General features: G+C 36.3%; 1 protein-coding gene across 1 annotated transcript in view; it reads left to right on the plus strand.

Annotated features, from left to right (window-relative positions):
* Positions 1–18390, plus strand: part of MYOF (myoferlin) — a 62382-nt gene that overhangs the window by 26112 nt on the left and 17880 nt on the right. The window contains exons 17-32 of the mRNA XM_084210772.1: positions 397–435; positions 2113–2237; positions 2685–2801; positions 3150–3327; positions 4176–4300; positions 4738–4844; positions 7097–7289; positions 8328–8483; positions 9520–9651; positions 10931–11094; positions 12732–12846; positions 12966–13071; positions 14587–14729; positions 15030–15203; positions 16418–16529; positions 17825–17902. Of these exons, the coding sequence (XP_084066898.1) occupies positions 397–435; positions 2113–2237; positions 2685–2801; positions 3150–3327; positions 4176–4300; positions 4738–4844; positions 7097–7289; positions 8328–8483; positions 9520–9651; positions 10931–11094; positions 12732–12846; positions 12966–13071; positions 14587–14729; positions 15030–15203; positions 16418–16529; positions 17825–17902 (2064 nt within the window). The remainder of the gene's footprint in view (positions 1–396; positions 436–2112; positions 2238–2684; positions 2802–3149; positions 3328–4175; positions 4301–4737; positions 4845–7096; positions 7290–8327; positions 8484–9519; positions 9652–10930; positions 11095–12731; positions 12847–12965; positions 13072–14586; positions 14730–15029; positions 15204–16417; positions 16530–17824; positions 17903–18390) is intronic.

Consider the following 18390-nt stretch of genomic DNA (forward strand, 5'->3'; position numbering starts at 1 on the left):
TGACTGAACTAGTCTATAGTTCTCAGTAAATGTAAATGTAGGTATCCTAAGGTGTCCTGAAATGCAGTGGGGTTTTAAAACGTCCTTATGATTTTAAAAGTAGTTTTAAAGATAAATCTATATTTTGTGCGGAGGAGAATTGTACAAAGCTGAAAAATAAGCACTAAAACAAGATATTTTGTCAGATATATGCTGGATTTTTGCCCTTTGGAATTTATACAGGAAAAGTAATACCGTCATATATTAACCAGAAGCAAAATTCTAGCCCATATGAAATTTATTTTCTCTCAGGCTTTCAACTTTATTTTTAAAGGAGATTGCTTTGTGATGTTTTTTTTTTTTTTTCTCAATGCTATTGTCACTCGTCATGTAACTACTTCTCTTTTCATAATATAGATTTTTCATCTTCGGGAACAGGGGCTTCATCATATGAAGGTTTATCTCTTCACCTGTTACTGATTTTGTGTTCCATTGCCCAAACTGAAGAGTATTGCCTAAGATACTCCATCACCTTAAAAATACTTTCAATAATTCTTTGTCTAAAAGATTTCACCGTTGTGATTAAAGAGTATCAAACATAAAGCAGTTTTGGCACTGGAATTTGTTTGAAAATATTTCTCTTTGGCTGGTGCTTCGAGCTGTGTGTTAGAGATGAGCATGCAGTTGCTTCAATTACAGAGTGCTTGGTCTAACAATGGCTTGAAATTTTTTAACTTAGCTATGAGCTCACAGATATATTTGCAACTGCAGAGCCCTGCAGAAGTAAATAACTGCCTTAAATAATTAGTGGCTGTTTTGCTTATGCTTAGCAAGCTAAACAAGCTAATAAAAACTGATTCTGTTACTACCTGGAGAGGTGACATTTTCCAGGTGGACATCCAGGTTTGAAAGACTTTCTGGTAAATATTTAAGTAGTGAGAAAGAAATACAAGTGGAGTGCAGTTGAAAGGTAATCAACATTCATCCACATGGTACTTCATTTACTATCCTTTCTTAATAAAGTAATATTAAGGTAAAGGCTGAAGTAATTTCTTAGAGTCACTTTCTATTATACATGATCATTGGCCTTCTAAAAGAAAACAATTGAATTTTAAAATTCAAAAAATAGAAAATAAATTATTTTTATTCCAGTTTTGGGAGGTTTTTATTTTTTGTTGTCTATATTTGCTAAATTTATACTCTGTTTAATTTATTGACATCAGTAAGTAGTGAATGCATTTATTTAACACGTCTTTATCTTAAATCTAGCCATACTGAGATCTGATGTGAACAGTTCAGTCTTAGAATTTTTTAAAAATTGGACATCATTCAAATTTTTTTTTTCATTCAATTTTTGAGCTGTTTCTGATTCAGAGGTAAGGGTGTGAAAATAGCCAAATGCAAAATAGAGAACTGCAAATCTTTATTTTATATTGTGCAGGTTATAGGTGACTTTGTTGACAGGAAATGACATCAAGACATCACATCCACTTTTACAATCCACTCGTGTCACTCAGTAGTGGCATGGCCACACGAGGCACAGCCCTTTACTGTCACTGTCCCACCTCAGCCTTCTTTTCCTGTGAGAAATAACTGCATCCCTCTCTGAGCTGCAGGTCATTCCAGGAAATTTCTGTTGCAAAGTTGACCTGTTTCTCATCTCTTTTTTCCTACTAGAGAGTGCATCTTTTCTGTGGCTGTTTAGTTTGATCATTGGCCTGCACATTTAGTGATTGCAAATGTTGTTTTACTCAGCTCCACTTTTTCTAGCAAACATGTTTTCTGTTAGCATAAGAGCATATTACCCTTGCACATAAATTAAAGCCATATATTTGGAGTGGGACATAAATTCTCCTCATTCTGTGGGATTTTTGCTGCATGAAGTGTTGTGTTGCATGAAGTGTTTTGCTGCATTTAGTGTAAGTGCTGTGCAGTGAAGAAAGAAGTTAGGTACCAGTACAGGCAGTGGTATAATTTAAATTCATATGGCATATCCAGAGAATAAAGGGCTCTCACATTACTAATACCTAACTAATATCTAACATTTCTTCTAATGGATTTGATAGTAATGTTATTTGTTTCTTTCTGGCTCAATATGGTAATTAAAGTTATAATGGTAATGTCTTTTGTTAGTAAACTCTGGAGAAACTGAAGTTGGCTTTTTACCGACATTTGGGCCTTGTTACCTAAACTTTTATGGAAGTCCAAGAGAATACACTGGATTCCCAGACCCATATGATGAATTAAACTTTGGAAAGGTAAGTTTCTGCCTTTATTGTTTTTAATAAAAGAATTAACCCAATTCATTTTAATCAATGAATTAATAATTTTAATGGTTTTTTCACATTACACACCTCTCACTCTTTATTTTTGAATAATATTTTATATTTAAGATTAATAAGGAAGTATGATAGTATTTTCCATTCCTATCAGGTATTGTTTTAAAGAAATTTTTGAAGGAGCAGCAATGATTTTGACAATTTTCACTAACTGCACCTTTGCATGCATTTGTGTTTCTTCTTTCCTTGTTTGCATAAATATGTTTTTCACTTCTAGCATTAAGCCAACTACTTTATTTCACTTGATCCAATAGGTTCCATCCATGCCTCTGCAGGAGTTTTGGGAACACTTCAGTGATTATAATATATGCAAAATATACGCTTCTTTAGGGCAGATATATAAAATTTCATTTGTTTATGTTACAGGGAGAAGGAGTTGCATATAGAGGGAGAATTCTGGTTGAACTATCTACATTATCTGAAAGCAAGCCTGTTAATAAAAAATTAGAAATGATTCCTAATGATGACTTACTGGTTGTCGAGGTAAATCCTTGTTTTATTGTCACTGTTGGTAGTGGAGATGTGCCTTGGCTGGTTGTTTTTAGAGAGTGATCTAACTCATTAAAATCAGTACAGTAGAGTTCATTCTCCAAGTTAAGAGAGGCCTTTACTGGTGGCTGAGGAGTAGTGGCAACAAAAATGTTGTGCCCTTGTAGCAAGAAGTCTTATAATATCAAATAGAGTAATTTATTATACACATTATGTTTTTTTGGTTTCTTCTCAGAAAACAGTAAAAATATTGAAGTTATTATTTCCGTTTAGATATTGCTGTTGTTTTCCTATAATTGTGGGTCTTGTTTAGAAGCACAACTGAAAAGGTTGTTTTGGCAGAAATACCAGCGCAGACGGAAGTTCTGCCTGGCTGCTGTGTTTCATTCTGCCACCATGCTGCAAGACACGGGGGAGCCCATCCAGTTCGAGGTGAGCATCGGCAACTACGGCAACAAGTTCGACAGCACCTGCAAACCTCTGGCCTCCACGACCCAGTACAGCCGCGCCGTGTTCGATGGTAAGGGAGCTCTGCCCTGGGGGTGAAACGCTCCAAAAGGGCCTTGTGGAGGTGCTCTTTGGAGCTTTGGAGTGCCAGCCCAAACTGCACCGAACGCTTCCTGAAAATGGGACAGAAAAGGGCGTGGGGCTCTTCAGAGCTTCTGAGGTGAAGTTGAGTTTATGGAATTGGTGCTGCAAGGCCCTGCTGAGGTTATTAGTGAAATTTTGACCGTGAAAATTCAGTGAAATTCAGAATTCAGTGAAATCTTTTGACCATGTACTAGACAGACACAAACTTTGCCAGGAGAAGAAATCACGTTATTTTAGATGTATCTTGAGTTAAGTAGGGAAAACATGCTTTGAATATTCTGATTTAGAATAAAATAATAGCTTGTTTTAAAGTCATGCATCTCTCAGCCTTGAAATAAACAAATTAGCTAGATCACAGGAAAATACATTTTGGCTATATATATTTTTTTTATTAATGGCAAAGAGTAGTTGTTTTTTTGGTTTTTTGTCCTGTCTATGAAATGAAATAATCAGACTTACTCTAGAAAATTATTATTTGAATATTTTATTTCAAGGATAAAATTATAATAATGTGCCATCTAAATCAGTATGTTATGGGAAAGAGTATGTTTACAGCTAATTTATTTTTTAAAATCTGCTGGATTTTGAAACAAATTTGAATGTTTACCATTCAACAGATGCTATAGGAGCTTGAAAATGCAAATGCTTTTGTGAATTTGAAGCAGCTCATATGTTCTTAATGATTTGTAGTACATAAATGATATGAATGTAGCAACAGTGTGCAGTATGTATTCCTGCCATGAATTCTAAACCTTACATACAAATGTTTCACACCAGGTAATTATTATTACTACTTGCCATGGGCAAACACAAAGCCAGTTGTAACACTGACTTCTTTTTGGGAGGACATAAGTCATAGATTAGACCCTGTGAATGTGATCCTAAACATGGCTGAAAGACTGGTAAGAAATTTAATCTTTCTTTTTCATTTTCACTTGTTTTCATTTAGAGGTGTAATGAGAAAGTTGCTTGGTGTAACAAATTAAAATTAAAAGTTGCTTGGTGTAACAAATGGCACTGTTAATCCTAGGCCTGTATTGTAGCAAGGCTCAGCACACTCCTGCTTGAAGCCACAGGGAATTCCCAAGGGAAGGAAGAGTCCTCAGTATTGGTTGGAGCTGTTAAGTCTGTGGGACTGTTATTTGCATGTTTTGTTAAATACAGTGGGGGGGCACATCAGAATAGTCCTGTAAAATACAAATTAAGTTTAAACATGAGTCTTTTTTTGGTTTGGCCTTAACTCTGATGAATAAATAAGATCAAAATCTTGAAACTCCTACTGACCATAAACCACACGGGAAGTTTCTAAGTGCAAATTCTTTTCTTTTAAATTCCTCAGCAATCCAACTTAGCCACCTTAAAATCAGGAATGCAGGCTAAAGTGTCTGAAAACAGATTAGCTGAGATGTGGTTGAAGCTGATTGATGAACTTACAGAAGACATAAGGTAAAAGAATTTTTGTTATCTCTTATGTTATCATTGCAGGCCTGCTCAGAATCTTCGTTATTGCCTCTGCTAAGTCAGAAAACAAATTGTGAGGACTGTAAAAGTGACTAATCCCATGAATTGACCTAAGAACTGAAATTCCAAAAGTAAAACATCATGGATATTGCCAACCAAATAATCCATCTGGTTGTGTAATTCTCCATTATCTCAGGATAGTTTTATTACTGACAGTGATAAGACAAAACAGTATCTCTTGAAAAAAATCTGAGGCAGGATTTTTCTCAAATGGATATTAGGTCTCTCTGCTGCCTTTCTTGCATCCATCCTTCTTTAGAATTCTTCATGTACCTTTGGTTTACCTGTGTTTCAATGTTATTTCTGAAACTAAAGAGGGAAGAAAGTCTAGTACTTCACTGGTAAGCCCAAAATAAAAAAATCAAAAGTTAAGCAGGGATTATGGGCCATAAAGATTGTATTTTTGAATAAGCTTTTAGTCAATGTGTCTGTATGTATGGGGGTATTCAGAGAAGGCAGAAGGAGTCAGCATTTCGAGTTTTGAAAGAGAATAAATTCTAAATAGAGAGGAAGGAATTGTATGAGAAAGAGACATTCAAAAAGGAGATATTGAGATGGGGAGAGTAAATAAGTGGGTGATAAAACAGCACAGGAAAAGTAAAGGGAAAATGACAGAACAATTTTGGTCCATAAGAGGAAATAACAAAGAACATGAAATGAGAGAACAATTTCATCATGTTGTTGAGCCAATATAAAAGTTAGCAGAGGAAAAACAAACAGTGGAGGTCAGTATGTACTAGCAAAGAATTACATGATAGAAAACTTACACAAAAATATAAACTAATAACTTCAAAGATTGCTGTGATCTGAAAGAAACAGATAAAAAGGACTGACAAACTCGAGGAAAGTAAAATGTGAAGGGCAAACTTTTGTCACATGGAACCAGTGTGGAAGCTTCAGTTCATTTCCTCATCCTGACGCATATTTGCACTGTTATTAATTCAGACCATTATTTTATAAAATATCACTCAACAATTATGGAGCAATAGCACTTAAAAATAGCACCAAATGAACTTCATTTTGCTGATGGGATACAACTCTCTTTTGGGATTTTTTTTCAACAAACTCAAAAAACCTCTGTCAAAGGCATAGCTCCCTGTGTTGAATTCATGGAAGATTTTTCCTTGCTATGCTAAGGCTTAAATGAGTCAGGAGTTTGAGAGAGTTTTCAGTGCAATACTTAAACCTAAAATTATTTGACTTTCTGAAGGTTGTGATCTGGAACATGTGATTGATGTCAAAGTAGCTCCCAGGGCAGACAGCCCTTGCATTCAGATTCGTAGAACTAACTCTAGTGGAAGGCACAATAGTCACTATCAAGGTTTTACAGAATCAAAACCCTTAGAAGTTCATAGCATTAAAGGTAGGTCAAAGAAGAGAAACTAGGCAGTGTCTTTGGAAATTTTGAAACTTTTTGTAAAATATCATGTTGAAGACATTTTAATGAACTCTGCTAAAGAGATACACTCATTGGTCTTTGAAAAGCTGCCTTTTCCTCAAACCTCCTCTCATTTTTCCGAAAGAATTGGACAGCACACTCAGACACATGGTGTGATTTTTTGGGGGTGTTCTGTGCAGAGGCAGGGCTCAATGATCCTTGAGAGTCCCTTCTAACTCAGGATTCTGTGGCTTCATCGTTCCATTGAATACTTACTCTGCCCTCTGCTGACTCAAAAGTTCTGTGTCACGGATTTCTTATAGAGTTCTTTGATGTTTTCTTGCCAGAGGGTTAGATAAATCTAGTCATAGCCACAAACCATGTTTGTATACTGAGTTTCTGAGAATATACAGTTTCCACTGAGGGAAAGGACCCTAATCTTCCTCTGAAGGCAGGAACTTCCTCTGAAGTTTTGAGATGTACATTTTGAGAGAATAATTTTTTACTGTGAGTATATAGAGAAATGGACTTTCCTTGGTTTGATTCGCAGCAATTGCATTAAAGCAAACACCTCAGGGTGTTCTACCTTGGTGCTTGTTATGTAAGTACAGCCTTACCCTTGCTTACTATAAATACCTTGTGAGGTGAAAGTCTCTGCAGAACAGATGCAATGGCTCTGTTCCAGTGGTTTTCAATCACAGGAAATGACGGCACTCAGTCCATTTGCATGTCTGCATTTAGAGTGTAACTAAATAAGAGCCACTTATATTATTAACCATAATAAACATTCTCTTTTCAGCAAACCATTTCCCCTCATAGAAGGCAAATCTAATATTACAGTCCTTGACACTCAGATAGAAAAGCTGCGCCTCAAGTCTCTCAAACAGATCGGAGAAGCAGCAGCAAGGATGAGAAGTGAAGCTACTGAGGTGAAAGCCACTCTGACAGAAATTGAGGACTGGTTGGATAGATTACTGCAACTGAGCGAAGAGGTTAGTGCTTCACAATACTGGTGTTTGGTTTAGCAGTACTGGTTAGTTTAACAATACCTGTCTAACACAAATGGGTGTAAAGTTCACTGCTGATCAAGTAATAGTCACTCTCCGTAGAATAGTAATTTCAGATGCTGTGAAAGTAAACATGTAATTGCAATTTGCTTAAACAAAACTCATTTGTTAGGTGTTCTCACTGAGAATGTGTGTTGGGTAATGATCACTCTGTGATTGGTAGAATAGACCCTATTCTGTTTAAGTGACAATTCTGTCCTCTCCTTTCTTCCTGAGTTGCAAGTCACTTTTCTGGTTCAGGGACTGCAGGGTATATGTTGGATTTCCACAGCTTGTAGCCATAGTAATCAACTTCTAACAGAGTTAAATCTATTTCTGTGGATTTTTTTTTAAATTTTCACCAATGTTTTCTCTTTTCCTCTTGGCTATCTCATAACTGGTTTTCACAACATTTTAGAAATGGGTTTTATTTTAATTTGTTGCTTCTGCTTGGTAGAGCTACTGATTTAAAAAAATAAAAGAGAAATTAATTGGCCAGACTTGCAGCTAGCTCACAAAGGTAGGCACAGAACTTCAAAAAGGTAGCAGGTGGTTTCTCTCTTCTGCTAAAAGTCTTACAATTACATACCCTTAATGTGGAAGCATCACAAGCCCTTCAATATGTAGCAGGTCTGTCCAAAGCATATTGCATCCTGTCACTATGATCACCTTAAGGGACTTGAGATTCAAAACATCTCTAGAAAAATTTATAAAAGACATAAGGATTTTTTAAAATAAAACTTACTTTGCTTTCCAAAAATCTAATAATAGTATTTTTTATTATCCTTTCAGAACTATATATTGATTTACTTGCAAAACAAAGCAATTCCCTCTATTTATCATGTTTGTCGTGATTCATGATTCGAAATTATAAATCCTTTCACATAAGCCCTTGTTTATGTTTCTCTTTTCTCAGCTCTAGATTAGTTTATTGTTCAATTAATTACTCTTCTTAACTCTCCTTTCCCCACAAATAATCCTCAGCCACAAAACAGCATGCCTGATGTGATCATATGGATGATCCGAGGGGAGAAAAGACTGGCCTATGCTCGTGTTCCTGCACACCAAGTGCTGTACTCCACAGCAAGCCCTGAGTCATCTGGTAAATATTGTGGAAAGACCCAAACAATCTTCTTAAAGGTACTATTTTTTTCTCCTTAATTAATAATTAACACCCTGAATTGATGTGCCGTCTGACATGAGTATGAAACATGCAAACAAACGATGAACAGTGAGGTGTCAAACTCAGGACAGATTAGAAGCCAACTGCATATGGCTTCTTCAAAATATCACAGAATTTTTAAGTTTATCATAAGCCAGTTAGAACCAGTATTGGCCCCTATCTCTGAGACTTTTCTAAAAGAGCTCAAAATTGTGATAGAACTTTTAAAGTGTTACTGGAATTGATATTTGGGGATTGGGGTTGATAACAACTCCAGTTGATACCAACTTAAGTTGATATTTGGACATAAATGGAAATTTTCAGAGGGAATAATAAGTGTAAGTCAGAGAAGTTCCAAAAACTTATTCAAAGTTTTGGATGGTTTTCTGTAAGCAATAGACCATGTTTACACCCAGAAGTTCTCTCTGACTTGAGTCTTACTCTTGAATGGGAATGCCTTTCTCCATCTAAGTTGATATTGTATTCAACTGAAATAAACTTAACCAGGAGAAAAGCAATCTGACAGTAAAACAAGAGCACTTACAGAGTTTTTAATTTTACTGGTCGTTATATTCATGAATCCCTCAATGCAGACAAGCATGTATCTTCATGGTTTTATTCAAACCACCATTAATTCTGCTTTTACTGAACCATCCCTGCTAACCTCTGCATTTCCAGAGTCTCCCAACAAGATACTCCAATTATCAACATTGAAGTTTTAAGTTGTTGTCAAAACTGAAAACTCATTGCTGAATGAAACTTAGGAGAGAATATACAGGAACAGGGATGATACTACCATTAATGTGTTTGGTTTTTACATGCCCTAGGCAGGTACCATTTAAAGAATGTTTTCCTCCTGTAGTACTTATTACTGGCTTTTGAGAAAAAGCAGTACAGGAGGAGATAAATAAATATGTATTGTTACTCATATCTCTTTGTTAATAGATATATTTTACTGAAAGCTATGATACCTCCATAAGAGAGCAAAGAATAACATTTTTGTTTGTGTGCCAGTACCCACAGGACAAGACGAAAGATGTCAAAATGCCTGCAGAGCTGCGCATTAACATTTGGCTGGGGCTCAGTGCAGTTGAAAAGAAGTTTAATAGCTTTGCAGAGGGAACATTCAGTGTTTTTGCAGAAATGGTATGTCCAGCATTGCTTTCTTACTTTATACTTGGATGTGAGTGTTGGGAATTCAGTGCAGCTGGAGCTCTTTTGAATTTCTTTGCATGCTTGACAGAAAGAGAGAGTAGTGTTTGTTAGAAGGAAACAAGAGGAACCCATTCAAGGCAATTCATGATCAAGTCCATTGTGCCCACCAGATGAACTTCAGCAGGGCAGATTCTGAACTGGTTAGTCACTACAAATCTGGTTAACTCCAGTGATTTCAAGTATGTTTATTTTAGATTTTTATCAGTGGAATTAAGATAGAGATCTAAACTATTATGTTTTGGCATGTGAATAATCCCTTTTTTTAATTGCTTCTTCACTTCTACAAATGATGCTTGCATACAAGTGGTTTTGCTTAATAATAGTTCTTTTGTAGCAGCGGAAAATTTACTGTGGCTGATAAAATGCTATAATACAATAACATTTCAATGAGAAGAGTTAACAAATTCAGTATTCAAATGCTTGAAATACTCCCACAGCAAATAATAGATGTTTTGGATGGTAGTAGCAGGTGTGTTTTATATGCTACATCACCTAATGGCACATATAATCCAGTAGCAGTAAAATAGCTAATAAAAAGACATTTTTACAGTGATGTCACTGTTGCACCTATGCTTAAATACTTAGTAGTGCTGTACTAAGTCACTTAAAGCAATGGGTGTTCAAAGCCATTATTTAAGTATACAGTTTAAGAGGTATTGAATGTCTCTTTTGTTGGTCTTCAACAATCCAACAATTTTCCAGGAATAAGGGCAGAAAACTCAAGACCATCATAAACTACAAATAATCCCAGGAGGGGAAATAGACTGGGCTGACATCAGAATCATGCCCCTGGTAACTACTATGGTTAGATTTTGATTCAGTTCTACATATTACAAAAGAAAATTTTTTAAATAGGAGATTTGAGATGAAAATGAATGGCAAAATCATGCATTTAGGGAACAGAAGGAACTTCTTTGAACAATGTAACATAATTTTATTTAACAGAGCTTCAATTTAGAGAAATTTTTACTGTAGTTTTAGGGAGGCATTACATTCAGAAGATTGTTTACCAGGCAGCATAGAAGAAAATGAAAGAAACAAATTGATGATGGCATTGCAGAGTAATGTGGAAAGGGAGTACTTAATTTCAGAGGAAGTAAATTTATAGTAAAGTGTTTCCATTATAATAAATAAATATATATTTTTTTCCTCCTAAAAGCTGTTTATTATTCCTAAATAATAATTGGATTTTTGCTTTCTTCCCACACAGTATGAAAATCAGGCTCTCCTTTTTGGAAAGTGGGGTACCTCAGGACTTGTTGGTCGCCACAAGTTTTCTGATGTTACAGGAAAAATCAAACTGAAAAGAGAGTACTTTCTACCCCCAAAGGGCTGGGACTGGGAAGGAGAATGGATGGTTGATCCTGAAAGAAGGTCAGATTCTTTTAATTTTGTGCAGATAGGAACAAAGGCATTTGTGGTGTTGAGTAAAAGCTCCTCTCTGTTTTCTTGGATGAGAAAGGAACCAGCCAACAGTCAAAGCTAGTTAATAGTGCTAAAATTAACACTACCTTTTTTAAAAAGTAAACAAAACAGGCAACAGAAAGAAAGCATCCATTTCTAAGAACTAGCTTATGGTTTTGCAGTTCCCATGTTATGATGGCTATAGTGCTTATGTTCTCTGGGTCTCAGTGCTTCATCTTTTAGAAAGGGATAATATTAGTATATAATGCCTGGGAAGCTACTAGGAGGCTTGCATGTGTCTATGTGAGGTTCACAGATCCTGCTGTGATGGTTCAGAGCAGACCCTTGGATTGGTGGATCTTCCCTGGATAGAAACTTCATCCTGGCATCCAGTATAAATCTGCAGTTCATGCTGTAGCAACACCATTACAGCATTTGCATGGGCATTCACAAACACTGGATGGTTTTTTGTGTTTATTTCATTAAATGTTGAAAAGTAACAAGAAACTAAACAACTGTCACAGGTTATTTCTCAAACTGACTCAAGGCAGGTATTGCTTTCAGTAGAAGGTTGTGGTGCCATGTGGCAGCTCCTCCCCTGGCAGACCAGATTGATGAAGTGTCAGTCCTTCCTCAGCTCCAACAGGTTCAGTCTTGCTCTGCCAGAGGATTTCATCTCTGGAGCTGTGCCAGTCCGACTGTGTTGCAGCACTTTAAACCAGACTGGAACATTATTTCTTTCATAAGCAAAAACCAGCATGAGAAAGAGACTGTTTTCTTTCTTCCTAAAAGAAAATATTTGACCCATTTTAAATTATTGTGTTCTCAGAGTGAAAAATATGTAGAACTGTTGCTATAGAAAAACTGTGTGGGAAAAATATGTGCTATTTAAAAATGTTATCAGTTATAGGCATGAATGGATGGAGTTTTGTTTATATTACATTAATAGTTTTTATGACTGAGACATGAAGAAATTGCATCAAATCCAGTTGAAATGCATATTTTTGCCATGCAGCTGCTTCCACTGGGAGATGATCTGTGGCTCGATTTAGCCAGCAAAGGGCAGTGTGGAACACACTTTGGTGCCTTCTGAACCACCCTGAACCACTGTGCCTGATAGCAACAGGCTTTTATCTGATTTCATGTTCTCCTATTTCTTTTACTTGCAAATTAGAAAAATATTAGCTAATTGATTGCTTGCCTTGTCAACAGCATAAATGGAAACAAAATTAAATACATTGCCAAATTTTAGTATATACCTAGATGCACGTGCTTTAGAGAGGCATATAATTCATACAGAGTCCTTGTTTCCTACACTTAAACTTATTATGTTTTTTCTTTTTCTAAGAGGATGTATTCAAAGCAGATCCTGAATAAAACAGCAGTTAAGCATTCCTGCTAGTTATTAATATTTATGAGTAATGTTCCTCCTACTGCTTACTACAACTGGAGTGAGTTTCTTCAGGGTTTTTTTCTAAGTTTCCTTCATATAGCTGGAGAATGCAGAATACCCCTATGTGTGCACATTCTGTACTATGTTTCTATGTGTTTTCTGTAGTGAACTAAGATGGGTTTTATTTATTATTGTAATTTTTTTGGACGTGCAGTCTGTTGACTGAAGCTGATGCTGGTCATACGGAGTTTACTGATGAAGTGTATGAAAATGAGAGTCGCTATCCTGGAGGGGAATGGAAAGCATCTGAGGAGAGTTTCACAGACGTGGTGAGAGTTGAATTTTTCACTGGATAAGTAAAGATTTTAGAGAAGGACTACTGTGTTTTGCTACACAGTGTATTTACCCTACTAATGCAGAAAACTGTTATATTTCCCTTACATAAAAGAATGGAGAAAAAGCCCCACCTCCACGTGAATTCACATGTCCTTTTGGATGGGTGTGGGAAGATGATGCTTGGAAATCCGATTTAAATCGAGCAGTGGATGAACATGGTAAGATTTGCTGTTTATCTGCTGATATTAGGATAACATGCTGTAGTTCATAATGAAGGAGGACACAGGTCAAAATGTAGCAATATTCTGAGCCTGATATTGGTTGCCCAGTGGAAAAATACCAAGGAAATATTTGGATAAAATTGTTTAAGGAATCAGATAATATGACATTGAGAAGGTGTTCATTCTCTGCATCTATTTCTAGTTCCATTTTAATGGATTAGTAGCAGCAATTGAGAGGCTTTTAGAGGAGTCAGAAGGTTGAGACCTGAAACTTCTGTAATTGCACCACGAATATGTGGCAAAGACAGGTTTGCATCTGTCTGATAATTTACCTGTGAGCCTTCAGCCTTGGGATGAGTCACCAAATAATGCTACAATGTGAATCAGAAAGTCTGGGGACTAAAGGAAGAGGGGAACCAGTTTGTGTTGACCACACAAGTGTAGGAAGGATTCCTGTTTTGCTGAGAGCAGAATAGCAGCACTGAATTTATGGGAGGGGAGCCATGCCCGACTGATCAGGATGAAACATTGGTTAGTAGGCAGTTCTGAAATGAACAAAAAACCTTGAAAATCTTTCTGTGAAGAGTCAGGTGCTGCTAGACAGAGATTTTCAGATTATATATATTACTAATAAGGTCAGGTTAGAAAATCGTCATATGCTTATTACTTTCAATAAATTAAGACTGTGTTCATCACAGAAAGTTGTAAACAAGCTCACAAGTCCATAAGTTGGATTCTACAGCAATAGGAAAAAGTAGTCAGTGTCTCATAGCAAAGTATTTACAGGGCATTGGTTTGATGGTTTGAAAACAAAATAAAGGATTTTTACAAAAAGGGAAGATCATGGCAGATAATGGAAAACACAAAATTTTGCAAAACTATAGGAAATTTTTGTTTTGTTCTAAACCAAATGAAAACTCTCAAATACTTGCTTCTAAATAAAAAATAGCTAGCTATTAGAGTAGAAAAAAAATATTTATCTAGAATACCTGGTAGGAGTGTGCAGTAAGTTTTTAATGAGATGAATTTAAATTAAATTCTGAGTCTTGGATGCTTGGCAATTGAATTATACATAGACCAAAAATACAGTAACAGGCTTACCAGTTCTTAAAGTTTTATGATCAGAGTAGTTGGTGTTCCTCTAAATGAAAAGCTGTTGGAGTCACAAGAGTGCACAGAACATTTCACTCTTATTTAAAATTAAGGGTTAGATTTTCCTGCAGTGAATGTGAAAATGTGATATCAACATCTGAGAAAACAAAAATGCAAAGAAAATAACTTGAAATTTATTGTGTCTGCTTTAATGTTGAGATTTTTATTGTCACATATATTACAACACAGAATCATTATAAAATGTCATCAGTGGCCCCCTGGCTTCTGGGCTGTGAGGGTCTAAAATGCTGAATATTCTTGTGTGATAAAGCTTCACCCTCTGGAGGTATTGCCGTGCTTTTCTTCTCTGTATCTCGCTTGTACTTCTGAAAATATACTAACTCATCAGTTCTGTTTTAGGGTGGGAATATGGAATTACTATTCCTCCAGACACTAAACCCAAGTCATGGGTTGCTGCAGAGAAAATGTACCACACACATCGACGGCGAAGGCTGGTGCGGAAACGTAGGAGGGAGCAGTCAGAGGGAATGACAGCAGGAAGGGTAAGGAAGGGAGATCCAGGCAGGAAGTGGTACATTGTAACAGTGTGAGGGTTTTGGTTGGTTTGTTTTTAAATCTGCATGAGATTACTCATTACCTAAGTGAAGAAAAAATGTAATGCCGAGAAAAAAAATCTAGAACAACCTTTTACATTTTTGTTATATTCCCTTTCTTTATCTTTTTGTACATTGATGCTTCTAGCCTTGGTTTATGAGGGGGTTTTTAGGCTTGCCAGAGGAAGTGCTGCTTTTATTCAGTACGGTTACACTACGCTGTAGATAACAAGAATTTGTATCTTCAAGGGAAGGTCATCATATGAAGACCAAGAAGGATGGGAATATGCTTCCTTGATTGGCTGGAAATTTCACTGGGAGCAGCGCAGTTCTGATACTTTCCGTCGAAGGCGATGGAGACGGAAGATGGCTCCCTCAGAGACACATGGTGCTGCAGCCATCTTTAGACTTGAGGGTGCTTTGGTAAGAGGCAGAGTGTCAAACACATCTTTCAAAGGTCAACCTGTTACTTTGCAGTAAATAAACAAATATATTGGACATTTTAGCCCCTGAATTGTTGAACTAGTGTATCACTGAGAAGTTAATACAGTGAATATTGTTTAAAATCTTTAGTCAGAAAGGGATCATTAAAGTTGTGGTAGAGATTCTTGTATTAGTACTAATTTTTTATATTTTATTATATATGCAATATTATATATCACATTATATATAATTTATGTTTTATTGTTTTAATCCTACTTATTACTTTATTTTTAAAATTGTTTTTATTTTTGCATTGTGTGAGATTTAGCTCAAAAGGCCAAATTACTAGATAAGCCTCCTGTAAGTAAAGTGAAAAGATAGCTCAAGCTTTTCATGCATGTGATTTAGATATTTTAACATAAGCACAAAAGACAACAGGCTTGGAAAAAGCTGCCCCTGATGAATATTTGCTTGTGCAAACAACAAAACACAAGAAAATATAGGAAAAAAAATAAGAAAAGAAAATAGTGTGTTGGAGAAGCCAGAATTTCATATGACACAGATAGATGAGCAGAATGCAGTTATTCCTCAGATTTTGAGGTTAACACAGCTTCACAAATAACCTCTACTTACCAAAATACAAACTGTAGCAAATAATGTGAGAAGGCTTCTCTGTTTTTATAACGTATATAATAATCCTGAGTGAATAGCATTAACAAAACTTAGCACTTTCTTCTTGGTTTGTTTCTCTTTTTCGCATCAAATGTTCACCAAGGATTCACTGACAGCATTTTCTTTGTTCAGTTAATTTGGTTGCTCCAAGTAATAATTCCTATTTCAGTTTTGCTTACAGCTGTAGTTCCTGGGCTAGTGCTGGGATAAAGCCTTAGAGCAGTTCTCTGCCACAGAACAGTGCAGAAGACCTGGGAGCTTTCCTCCCCTATGAGCTGATAGGTAGCTGGTACATATCCAGAAATAAAACATTCTGGAAGATGAAATGACTGCATATGATTTCTGCAGAGCTTCAATTGGCAACAGGAAATGACCTCTGGACATGAGTAAACATCTTGTTAAGTACATTTATTCACAGAAGTAAATTTCTCCTTGTGCTGGAAGGGAGAGGGAAGCCCATAAATTCCCTCTATAGTCCATTTCTATCAAGTTCCTTCCATGTTTGTAAATACTCAATAACCTTTCTCTGTATGTAATTTCAGGGAGCAGACAATAGTGCTGATGATGGAGAAGGGAAGAGTTCAGACAAAGCCAAGGAGTCAGCTACAACAGTGTTTGGTGCCAATACACCAATGGTTTCCTGCTATTTTGACAGTAGGTTCTTTAACAATTCCTGTCTCAAAAATGTTGTCTGTTTCATTTTGGTCTCAAATAGAATCATAAATCTTTGTGGTTTACATCTAGCTATATATGACTTCTCTAGTAATTTCTGTCAGATCCTTGATTGGATCCTATTTAAGTTATTAAAGAAAAATGGCAGTTAGTCATTTCAATATTTCAGTCTGTTGTCATGCAGATATTTTTAAAACCTGTATGGGACAGGAATTTTAATGCTAAATTTAACTTTTTTGTTGGTTCAGGTCACTTAACCAGCTCAGTGCAGGATCAGACAATGCCTGGCCCAGAGGAAGCAGTACCATGTAGTTGAGTTGGCAAAGTGAACAAAACTGTAACTTTGCCAACCTGGATGGGTTTTAAATTCTTTGTAATCACTGTAATGTGAATCACAAAAGCAGGGATGTTGAGATGGGAGCCACCAGTGCTAGTTAACAGAAGTAGAGGTCAGTTCTGGGACTTAACATCCTTTTTGAGGAGGTCTGACTGGAACACTCATTTTTATTTGAATTCTGCAGAACTTGATCAACTTGACTAGAATGGATGTCTAAATCTTAAATATTTCAGAACTTTTCAGAACAGTATTTCAGAATATTGTTTTGATAATGACCATAGCTGGAGAAGAATGGCACTTTTTCTTGCCAGAAGTCAGAAGTTTCAGCCCAATGAGGATATATAGTGGCTCAGAATTTTTCAAGGGCTGAAAGGGTTACACCTGACATCTTTTAAAGAAGAGCTGTAGTAACTGAGCCCTACATGGTCCTGGGTTGGGGCCAATCACATCTTCTTTTAAAGTTATTCCACCTAACATGTAGTAGTTTATTTTTAAAAATCTTTTAACCAAAGAGACAGAGTTGCAACTGGAATAACTTTCTAGGCTAAGAGCTAAAAATGTGAAAGACTCAGGACCTTGGAAGTACTGTAGTGAATACTTAAATTAAGCAAAGGAGTGCCCAGTTCTTGATTCTCTTTGGGTGAGCTAGATTATCACACTGTTTCAAACTGCAATATTTGAATAGAAGGATTTTTTAGATGATTGTGTGGTAAAAAATGCCCAGAGAGCATTAGTGATTTTTTTTTTTCATTTCTGCTTTGTGTTGGAACAAATGTTCTCAGGTGCTAGTTCATTGGTATTAATACGCTCATCACATGAAAAGCAAAAATGTTACTACAGTGCTTATGTTAAAACGTGTAAGGCATTTGTATAAACTATCTTCATCACATAAAAGAAGACTGTATAATGCAGTTGAACTGGTTTTATTTATTTTATACAGGAGTATATACTTACCACCTTCGTTGTTACATCTACCAGGCAAGAAACCTCATGGCTTTAGACAAAGACAGTTTTTCAGGTATGAAAAAATCCTTCTAAAGGTGCAGAAAACCCACATTTGCCATGAACTTGTAGCTTGATTTATTTGGATGTAGACTGTCCTAACTTCTTAAGGTCTGTGTGTAGGTCCCAGCTACTGAACTATGCCATAAAGAAAGTCTCAGCTTTATTATGTATGAATTTGGTTACTGCTGCCCCTGAGGCTGCTGCAAACAAAGTGCTCTGTATGTCCTGTACCAGTTGCTGCCGGTGAACTCTCAGGGAGGGAATTGGATTTCAGATGAGGTCTGAATTTCTCATGACCAGGCCCTTCCTTTTGCCTTGGATTCTCTTTATAACCAAAGCCTGCAAGTTTTGTTCTGCAGGAGGCTTGCACAAAAGGAAGCATGAAGAAAGCTGGATGGTTTCTTCATTAGTTATGGCACCAACTGCTTCTCAGTGTTCAGTGTTTTATATTAATTCATTATGGAAATGAAGTTGCAGAAAACTACACTGTGCCTTACTGAT

This window comes from Fringilla coelebs, assembly GCF_963513975.1.
Source record: "Fringilla coelebs genome assembly, chromosome: 8".
NCBI classification, from domain to species: Eukaryota; Metazoa; Chordata; class Aves; order Passeriformes; family Fringillidae; genus Fringilla; species Fringilla coelebs.